Below are 11522 nucleotides of genomic sequence, written 5' to 3'. Positions count from 1 at the left end.
AAGACTGATGAACGTAGAGTCCAAAGGAGCAATGAAACAGAAAAAAATACACGCTCCCAGGAAGTACGATTGAAGGACAGAGCCTCGTGTGCCGGACCACTGCAAGCCTTGGCACACCATTTTGAGCCACGGTGGCACTGGGCTTTGACAAAGGACTCATTCAGGAACCCAGAATTACCTGGAATTCTGCCCCATTCAGCTGGAAAACGAATCAGTATGTGGTTATCTTCATGTGTGTCATCCAGATTTCTGTGTTGCTTGTTTGGCTGCTTACTTCAGAGAAAGTTTTTATTTTAATCAACTAGAAATAGTATAGCCTAACCAAAACAAATAGCCAGTCCTATCTACTCCCCACTTGTGAAAAGGCTGCCTCTTTATTTTATTCTGTTCTATTCACAAAAGAATTATAAATTCTGTTTCAAAGTATAAACTCTTCATTCATCTGTTTAGCTGGAACTAAGATTTAGTTGTAAAATACGGGCATATATTTTGAACTGACAAGTATCCCTTTTCATCACCACTACTCTTTGACTTCCCTGAACTTTGCTGTTCACTGGACACTTAGTCAACCTTCCAGACAATGAATTCCTGCAAAATAAGACAGAAGTCACACTCGGAGCTATTATTTATAATAATTCACAGAGACTAGAAATAACTTTATTTTCTATACTTACAAGTCAAACAGGCCTGCTGAAAAGCAAATACAAACTCAACATGCGGGTTCTTTTGCATTTACTGAAATGTATTGGTGTTGGTAATGAGTAAGCTCCTCGTTTACTTCCAATTTAAACAAAGCCTGGTATTTTTTAGCACTGGTCACAGCTCTGCATTTTCTTACCAACATTTTATGCTCATTTATCAAGAGAAAACAGAACAATCCAACCTTACTTTAGGGACTAACTCTCACAAAGTAACTACACTAAAAAAATCCTTATAAAGTATTTTGTACTAAATTAAATATCTCTAAATTCAGTAATTCTCAATGACAACATTTTATTAAATAAAATTACAATAGTGGTGAATTTTCAGCTCCACTGAAGTCAATGGCAAAACTTACAGAACTTCATCCTCAGACTCTATCCCACTTTTAAAACAGGGGCAGAGTTATCAGTCCTGAAAAATACTTACTGCACTAATTTCCTTTTAAAATAATGCTGAAGAATCTCAATTTTGATTTTTTTTTTTAATATGTATGTGTATATTTGAGATCAGTAAGAGCCAGAAGCCCAGCGTGCTGTGGTGCTGCAGTCCCAGTGGAGGTCAGAAAGTGAAAGCACCGTTTCAGAATTCACAGGAAATGGTCATTTACATTTAGTGGTCACACTAATGACAACTTCAAGCTGTACTCAATTTTCGGTTTTATACTTATCTCACTTTTCTTTAACTGCAGTCCCTAAAAGCTCCCCAAGAGAAACAGAGCATCAGATAAAAGTCTAATACATATCTAGAAGGCGTATCAGTAACAAATAGTGGGCACAAAAAGATGGAGCTCTTCAAGAACTCCCAGTGGTGACGTTAAGTCTGCTCCCTTGCAGTTTAACAGAACTTTAGCATCTCCAGGAGCACAGCAAGGCCATCACTAAACAGTTTGGATAATCTTCTAAGATTTTGCAAGTCATATTGGAATTCCTCTGTGCCTGTTTAACTGATTTTATACCATAAAAAAAAAAAAAAAAAAGGTTTTCTCACGTATTTTGGTTTTAAGCCATACGGGCATCACTGCTCTTCAACACACTGCGCAGGTAGAAAATGTTATGCTATTTGACATTTCACTGAGTGACAAGAGTATTTTCTCCACAGAAAGGAACGCTTTATAATAACGTTCATAAGTAGCACTGAGTGGTTCTCCCATGGCAATAGGCTTAGACAAGACATGGACAAACTAAATTGTCCAGTATACAGAAACTTCTCAGTACCAGGCAACAGATAAGCACACACCAGATATAATGCTGACAGAAATAATCAATTCTGTTGCAGACTGGGAGTAGATCAATACAATACATCCCAGTTAATAAAATATAAAATTACTTTTTAAAATTACTGTTGAAGCTGTGCTCTATATCAACAATATTACAATGTTCAAACAGATATGGGAAAAAAATTTAAATCTTCAATGCACTCGAATCCCCAAATCCTTAGGTCTGTTCCACATAAAAATCAATGATTAATAACATTGACCAGGTGTTTAAAATTACATCAAGCCCATGAATGAAAGGAGACGTAACCCTCAGAAGGTAAAATTGAATTTGTTTCCTTTCTGGGGAAAAACACCTACACATTTATTCTTGAATAAGAATCTTTCTTCAAAGGTTAACAGGAAACCTCAAGCTGATTCAAGGTAAATACTCACTCCTGTTACCCAAGAAGGTAAGAAACACAAATGTATTGGCATTGTTATGATGTTGTAATACATGACTGAATTGCACAACAGTGTTATTTCCCCAAATTCCCATAACTTGTATGACTTGATAGGGACACAGACTACTAATGACAATGTTCACATATCAGATAATAAAGTGCTTTCATAAAGCATCGCGACTTCCTGTGTTTCTAACAGAAGTATTCAGTAAATGTTATAAAAGATGTTAACCTGTGAGCTGCACACACAAGAGTCAGTAAAAACGCGGGAATATGATATTTAAGTCTTTCCATAAAATTGCAACAAAACCCAGCAGTGGTACCTCATGTCTTTTTTTAGCATAGTTCTGAAATGTGCACTGAGGAGCTATAGAATAAACCTTCCCAGCTCTGTTCACACTAGTGATGTGCATTAAAACATCCATTCTTTTTACACAAAGGATAAGGCTTATACCAAAAAACCACTGTGCCACTTGGCTGCATATCTTTGGTATATTTATAGTGCAACTATTCTGTTTTATCTCGAAAGGGGAAAGTTTTCCAAAGCACTGCATCCCCTGCCACTGCAAATCTATGAATTCCTACATTCGCTAGGACCTCAGACACTAACCTAGTGCTTTAAACAAATGAGGAATGTGCAGTGAAAATAATTTCTTCCTGCTTTTAAATATATTATTGAAGTGAAATTAAACCATGCCAGATTTTGCATTAGAAAGTAACAGCACGTTTCAATTCTCTTGCGAGAGTTCAGGAGCACACAAATGCGAGCATAAATTTCATGGCAATTTTTAACAACAGATATCCAAGGTGCTATTTGAAAACATTTGTAATTTAATTAATGTTAATCTAGATTTTGTCAAAATTTATCTCTACAAAAGAGACACCTGTTTTTCATTTTGCTTAGATACTTAGAATTACTCAAAATGCACAGAAAGGCTAGAACTACTCAATTAAAATATATTGCAAGCATGTTTTTCTAAACTTAGATTGCTGAAGCCTTGTTGTATTGTAAGTTTTATTGGAGTTGATCTTCAAACACAGTACCACGTGTTCACACAAGCCTAGATATATACTTGTGTTTCATACTGCTGTTTGAGTAGGCATACTGACACACAACTATAGTACGCACGTATCATCCAGTGGCAGTGCAATTAAAACGTAGCGCCATCGAAATGCCATTTCATGGTTTTTCAACTTCTAAACAACAACATCCTTTCTGAACAGGTCTGTCCAACCAAACTTGCATATTGCTGAACACTGGCTTCGTCGCTCGGCCCCTTCCTTCTTTTCTTATACACACTGTAAGGCATCACGGTTCTCTTGTGAAGTACTCTCACTCTGCCCAGCTCCTTCACACGACCTTCATCGACTGCAAAGAGAATCAGAGGACACAAAATTTAGGTCTGCATATTGTCCATACAATCTTAATTTACGCAACTAACTTCAATATGCATCATGAAAACTACATGAAGTAACAAAACTAATCTGCAGGTGAAAGCAGAGCTGATCTACAGAGCTGTCATCTTGAATCACAGCTGAAAACAAAACCTAGCTTGCAAACTAACTGTATTTGCAGTGTGAAAAAATAAATCATGCATCGCACATTTTTAATGGTGATATACAACATTTCTGAAAATACCTCTACTGCTGTATTTTAAAATTCATGTTCATTTCATGCTCGCTGGAGCCCACTGCCAGAAGCGCAACTCTATCTGGGAAATACTTTCAAACACAACCAAGCAGAAGAAACTTGCTGTTGTTGCCATCTTGCATTTAATTACTACACAATTACTACCGCTTGCAAAATCCACGGGCACAGAGCACTCCCCTTCCCCAGCTGTGAAACGTGTATTAAAACCAGCAAGAAGCCTCCACGCTATTTGCCTTAGGTAAGCACCAGGCAATAAACTACCTTCCCAGGTGAAACTCTCCAGCCCCCATCTTTTTTTCCTCGTTTATACTGGTTTCTGAGCTTCTCTAGTAAAGTGAAGTTAACCACATGTCCTTACTTCCAGTCTGATCCCCGAGCTCTGCAGGCCGACAGATGGAGTTAGCAGCGCAAGCACTAGCTGGGTGGGCACGACGTAATTCCTCAAGCTTTCAAAGATCCACACACCATAGTTAAATCTTATTAACCTCACCTACAGACCCCTTGTGACTTAGTTTAGCCAGAATCATACACATAAGAGCAGCATTGAACAAGTTAAAACTTCCTTATTTTTATAAATCCAATGGATGCTATTGCTGAACAATAACATTATATAGCTGCTGTGTGTCAGAAAAATTGGCCTTACAGTGCTAGAGAACTCTTGAAAGAAAGTGAGAGAACATGCCCATGTGCCTGAGACCGTTGTAGGATAAATTGATAAAATTATTACAAAATACTGGTAAAAGAAATCTTGGCATTTTCTGAACTTCAGGTTTAAAAAGCCACCAATCTAAGAGTCAAACACAGAAGCTGGAATCTGAGTTTGAGAATAGAACCACATAAATTCAAATAGTAACAGAGATGCTTATAGGAGGTCAGCATGTGGGGACATAAAGCAGGCAAAGACTCACTTTTCTTTCAGTGTCAGAACATTGTTCTGACTGAAGAGACAGCACGGGTGAGTATAATTGCTTAGCTTTAAGTATTGCATCAATCTGCCCCAAATTAAATATTTTATGTGTTCATGTACTTGCTTCATTTAGGCTAGAACATTTAAGGCTCCTTGATCAGGATGTGAACGGTGGTACCCACTCTACACCGTTCCCCACTTACAACACCTGCAACAAAGCCTTCTGCTGATCATTGGTTGGCTGAAAATCAAACCAACTGCTGTGGAAAACCAGACCATTCAGACAGCTACTCACGGGCAAAACCAGCTTTTATTTATAAGAGACCAAACAGAGGAAGAACTTTCTCAGCAAGTTTCACAAGTGGCAATAGATCCAAAGCACGGAGGATATGACACCAGCTCAGGAAAGCAAATTGGTCACCAAATCCTGTCTTGCTTCTTTTTTACATACCTGAAGCTCACCAGACTTGCCCCTGGTAAGCTAAACCACCTGTCTGGAAGAATCTGAAGAAATCTAGAAGACAAATCTCTATTCAAATATAGCCCTTACTATAGAAAAGCTTAATATTCTTTATGCTTTATGAAAGACAAAGGAGGTCAATAATTGCTTTTCTTCACCAGACATTAAGACCCTGCCCCTACTCATCCACAGAAATGTCTTACAAACATTTCAGTGCTGATTGCCTCAGTTTAGTATGTGAAAATTAACGAAGCCTGCTTTACAAAGTTTAGAATGACTTCATTACTTTTATCTACGTTTTGATTCCTACCATGAAAGCACCAAGTATTTCCTAAGACTTAACTGGGAAAATGCGGTTTGAAGGAAGAAAATCTGAGGAGTACTTGCTAAGATTGCATTCTCCACTAATGATTGTTGGCAATTGCTTTAGATAAATACCCAAGTCAAAAACACTTTATGGCTTTATCTCCCTCTTTGAAATCCATTAATTTTTTGATGTGTGGTCAACGGCTTTCTGATATCCCAACTACCAGCCCTACTGCCTCTTCTATTACATCTTCCTCCTCCTTCAAAGTTCACCAAGGAAAAATTTGCAAGTTTAGCTTCTGGAGGTGACACGAGTGTAAAGTTATTTTAACTTCTTAAACTGGAAAGTTTATATTTACTGCACCTCTAGGCTGATTGCATGTTTGTGTCCTGACATGGATTTACGCCTAGCCTAGCCTTCAGAGCCTCATGCCAAAAGCACTTTCAAAGCTGTTCACTACTCACTCTTTGGTACTCATTGCTTTCAAATAATACTGAAGCCTGATACTCTGGATGAGTTAATCTTTTGGCTCGTAGTTTTCCTGGCCCCAGATTCAATTTCTTACAGTAACTAAAGCTACTGTACCTTCAGTTTCACCATAGCCTTAGTGGCTCGGCTGAACTCTGTTCTTGTTGCTCAGCATTTGTACCCTTACTCCACTTTTACTCATCACATCAAGCGCAGTCGGTCCATTACCCTCCTTGCAGTCAGGCCCTCGTTAGCTCGAGCCCTGCAGCTATATTAAACCACTATTATGACGAGGGTCATTCTAGCAAATTTGTTAAGCACTGCAGCCAAGCGTTTTCTGGGGAGAAGCAGGGCTTGCCAAACCATGCTGTAGACCAGCACTTTCTTGGACTGGGGCACAGGTTTACAACACAACCCTCAGGCAGGAGAAGGCTTTCCCGGAGCAACCAAGAACATACCAGTATCTTGAAAATATCACTGTAACATGAATACTTCAGACACGTTTTAAGCTTAACACAGTCAGTATGAACTACATACATAAAGATTTGGTAATGAGTTTATAATCAGGAAAAGTTTAAACTCAGATACGTTTGGTCTTACAAACCTACATTTGATTGACTGTATTTGTATTTTTTCTACACATTAAGGTTGATTCCAGATTCTTCAAATAAGGTTTGAAAGGTAGAAAAATAAAACTTCCAAAATGTCTTTACAAAGATTATCTGGTTTAGTGAACATTTTTCCATTGACCCGCCCCAAAAGAAAAACTTTAATGATAAAAATAATCTTCTATAAAAACACTTAAATATCTATAATTTAAACTCCATCTGAAAAAGAAACCTCTTACTGAAAAGTTAAGTATCAGTAACATAATCTCAGGTACACAGTTAAGCTTTTAGAGAAGGTGAATAGGAACTTGTGTCACCATAATAACAAATCTGTAAGTTAAAATTCAGCCACCTTTCAATTGCTACTGCTCTGGAAGTAACACCATAGGAATTCAGGAAAGTAATCCCTTTATTCATGATTTATACCTAAGCAGAATAGATTTAAGAGAATTTAATGGAAAATAAAAGCAGATTGGGCTCCAGCATTGTTCAAAACACAAATTACCCTCCCAAAAAGGAAAATTAAATATTTGCTACTGCTGAGTGGCACATGATAAAATTTGCTTTATATTTAAGGAGATGCCAACTGAATTCTAACAGGCCTTCTCTGCATAACTGACGCTGGGATACAGGAGCAATCCCAATTCAAAATGAGATCGTATGCTATATTAAATAAAATTACTTGTTGAAAACAAGAAAAACATCTCCAACAATAAGTACTATTTCCATGCTTTAATACAGAAATTTCAGTTAGTGACTTCCATTTCTGGATAGACCCAGACTGATCAGGTAGTAGAACGGTATGTTAGAGCAACTTTAATTATTACTGTAATCACTAGTGCAGTATTGTTACCATTAAAAAGCTAAAAAAGTGGTGGTTTTTTCCTCATATTTTCTCATTTTATACCTCCTGAGTCTCCCACTAACCTCTGCTTCACCTCACAAGTAACTGATGTATGCATTTATATAACCCTCAAAAAGATAAAATCATGGGTTTGAAGACAAAATTTCTTTTGCAAGTGCATAATTGTTGGACGCCTCACCAAGCTATAATTTACGGCTAGTTAATTTTCTAAGGTTTGGTTCTTTAGCCCTCACCCCAGTCCAGCCCTGTACAATGAAGACCAGACCTTGTACACCACGGTTTTGAAGACTGAGCCATGCAGCTCAGTGGCAAGTTGCTGCTCTAGAATATTGTAAAAACCATCTTCCTGCAAGTTCACCTAAGCAAATATCACCGAGTATTGGAACATATTTTTTTTGTTATAATTTTTTACAATTTATCTATTTCTATGCATTCCCTCCTGACACTTCTGGAACCACTTCATCACTGGGAATGACTGGATTTGGTGGAAGCAGTTCTACTAACAAAGATTGTTACAAATAAACAATAATACTATAAGGAGGCACAGTACTGCTAATGTCCACTTGAATTATCAGGACTTTGCCTTTGTATCTGTGAAGATTACCTTCTCATGCAGCTGTTGATTAACTGTAGTCTGCAGAAAAGTCACTGTCACTTGACATATAAAACATACATTCAATATATTTTGGATGGTAGATACATAAAAATCCTAAACTTCAGAAAAATCGATTCTGTAGATTCAAAGTACCATTCAGGAAACTGAGCAATTGCGGACACCAACTGTCTTTCTTTACAGAAACATCATCCTGTAAGTCTCAAAGTTAAAAATATAGCTAAATTCTTGTTGAATAAATTGTCACTTCTTTCTCTTCTCCTCTATACTCCTAAACCCCTCAATGATTTATATAGCATTCATCTATTGAAATTTGAATATAGGAGAGATGTTCTACATAGAATCATAGAATGGTTTGGAAGGGACCTTAAAGATCATCTAGTTCCAACCCCCCTGCCATGGGCAGGGACACCCTTCACTACACCAGGTTGCCCAAAGCCTCATCCAACCTGGCCTTGAACACTTCCAGGGATGGGGCATCCACAGCTTCTCTGGGCAACCTGTTCCAGTGCCTCACTACCCTCAATGTAAAAAATTTCTTCCTTATATCCAATCTAAATCTCCCCTCTTTCAGTTTAAGTTCTTCAACCTTGCCACAGTGATTCCATAAAAATACTACAAAGACAGCAAAGAAGTGTTACAATTCTTTGTTCCCACCCCCGTATCGCTATTAACTGCAATTCATACATGGAGGATTTCTCTTCTGAAAACACAAAGCATATCAGATATGTTGCTAAGCGTCGGTAAAAGAACAAAATAAAAAGTAGAAGTGATTTAAAGACCCTCTGCACGATGGTTTGTCTTGGCAGATGTCGGGCAGATATTGGTTTGATTTCTTGGCCCAGCTACACACAAGCATGGGCAACATTGCTGAGCGACACTGAGCAACACGGCAGAAGTACCAGCAGTGGTCTCCGAAGGCAGCCTCATCCAGCAATCAGCCCCAGAAATATTTTTATACTCCAGGGACCAGGAGGAATGTGAAGAGCAGGAAGCCTGACATACTCCTGTACAATTCAGTTTTTATTTCTTCGCACAACCCAAACCACCTTCCCCCTGAAACTGCGAGCTCCCTCCTGAAACCAAGACATGAGTTTCAAGTGCTGATATGCATTCCTGCTGAAACACCACCATAAAATAAGGAGGAGGATTTCTTTCACTATTTTTATGCACAGCAATAGCACAACGGGCATCAGCGTGCTTGTACATAGAAATTCAAAGTTTTATATTCGCAATGTTTTTTCTCACAGTGTAGGAATTCATTAGAATTTTTAAAAAATTATTTTGGGAAGCCAATATCCAAACATTTTTATTCTCTGAGTGCACTAACCTTTATTATTACTACCTAATACAAGCTGAAGTGAAAGAGGCAGCTACACCTGGTCAAAGGCGGGTAAGCACGTGCGAAGCCGCACGACCGCGGCAACTCCACGCAGGCTCGCAGTTGAAAAAAGTGTGATGGTTCCAAGGTTTTTTTGTAGCAAACTGTTACTAAGGCAGCTTTTCGGCGATGGCTGATTTGGGTCAAGCTGGTCTTGATCAGTACCGATTTGGAACGACAGCCTGTAGTGGTACCTCTTCCCTCATCCCCTTTAATATGCTCCTCAGAAACATGACATTTTCAAACTTATCCGGGGTATAATCTAGAGATGCAAGCAAGGTAACTTTTTTTTTTAAAAAAATAAATTTTTTCCATTTACAGGAAAATAAGTGAAGAAATAACGTAAGTGACAAATTATTGACTTTCTTATTTTTTCTAATAGGAAAAAGGACAACTGTCAATTTGAAAAAACCCAACACATTAGTCACAGGAAAATATTTCTTACATTTTCTGTACTGAATGGATTCAGAATTAGTAAGAAGTCTCACTGAGGTCTGCTATTTCCACTTCAAAAAAGAAACATGGCACTCCTGCTAAACTCTGAAATTATGCTGTTTCTGATCATAAGTTTCAGTTTCCTTAAATGCTACTTGAACCCCATGGAACAAAGAAAGTACTTGGCCATCTTCACTTTTTTCTTCTGCATCCATGCTATACAGAGAACCTGGATTTTATTTTGTCCATAGCAGGATGAAACATTGGAAGAAAGAAAGTAAACAGGCAAAGAACCAGTTCTAATTCGAAATATAAAATATTTAAAACTGTGTTGTTAACTGAAACCTGTGATTCACTTTGAAAGCAGTCTTTGAAGGAAACTCTCACATAAATAATCACGTTACAAGTTAGTTTCCACTATGCTTAAAAACAGAATCTCAGAAAAGCTATTTTTATCTCTAAACATTAAATCCACAGGAAAAGAAAGTACGAAGATTAAACTTGACAACTGCTGCACTCTCAGACTGACAGCCCAAAGGGGATGCCTGGGTTTTGGTTTTGTTTCAAGTTGTTCTCAGTTGTTAATTTTCAATTTTGAAGCGCTTAGGACTGCTTCCTTTTTAAAGATGAACACAGTGTTCACATTTTCCAAATCAAACAAAAAGAAAAGGTTTAAAATTCAATTTCCAAGGAGTTAGAGTTTCACGATTCCCGAGCTTTCAAACCAGGTGTAAAAATGATCCAAAGAAGCACCCATCCCTTGCTGGTTACACTATGGCAATGTTCGTTTATTTGAGAAACACTAAGGCCTTGTCGAATTTTTTTTAAAGAAAAACTACATCTGGTTTACATGACCTTGTCACAGTTAATGATCAATGATTTTAAAACAAAGAAACTTTAAAAGGAAATGAATTAACTTTTCAAAGTTTATGACTGAAATATAGGAGATATTAATTACTGGAAATAGAAACTGTTTCCACCTCAATCAGAAGTCTAACATATCTGACCTTTGAATTTAAGCTTGTTTCTTACTCAAAGTAAAGCATTAATTCTTTTCCTTCACCAGCAAAGCTTAGGAAGTCATTCCCAAAAACAAAACAGACAATATATATACAGTGACAAGATAAGTAATACCCACTAATAGTAATATTTATAAAGAACAGTGAGTTGAAGTGTGTTATTTTCACATATTGCTTCTTTTCTTCTAGACTCATACATTAAGAAATATTAAAGACCAGTATGCCTTGAGGTATAAAAATACTAACTCAAACCAAAATAAAGAGCACAGTTAAAATGAGGCATAATCAACAACAACAAAATCCAATGAAAAGAATCCTTAATTAAAACCAGAAATCACAAGTCACAAAGGAAGTACAGTAAAACATTCAGGATATTCTCAATCAGCCAACTATTTGCAGTTACCCTAACAAGAAAAGAATAGGAACTTTTGAGATCACTGTTCAAAAAGA

The 11522-nt window shown here is 37.4% G+C and overlaps 1 protein-coding gene across 4 annotated transcripts in view; it reads right to left on the bottom strand.

Annotated features, from left to right (window-relative positions):
• Positions 1 to 643: 643 nt before the first annotated feature.
• Positions 644 to 11522, bottom strand: part of ATE1 (arginyltransferase 1) — an 86568-nt gene continuing 75689 nt past the window's right edge. For all 4 annotated transcript variants that reach the window (XM_086616416.1, XM_086616417.1, XM_086616418.1 and 1 more), the window contains one exon: positions 644 to 3727. In XM_086616416.1, the coding sequence (XP_086472542.1) occupies positions 3549 to 3727 (179 nt within the window). In that variant the 3' untranslated portion in view covers positions 644 to 3548. The remainder of the gene's footprint in view (positions 3728 to 11522) is intronic.

Source organism: Tauraco erythrolophus, chromosome 9 (assembly GCF_009769465.1).
Source record: "Tauraco erythrolophus isolate bTauEry1 chromosome 9, bTauEry1.pri, whole genome shotgun sequence".
Classification (NCBI taxonomy): Eukaryota; Metazoa; Chordata; class Aves; order Musophagiformes; family Musophagidae; genus Tauraco; species Tauraco erythrolophus.
Note: the sequence above shows the minus strand (reverse complement) of the source record. Positions and strands in the feature narration are given on the sequence as shown.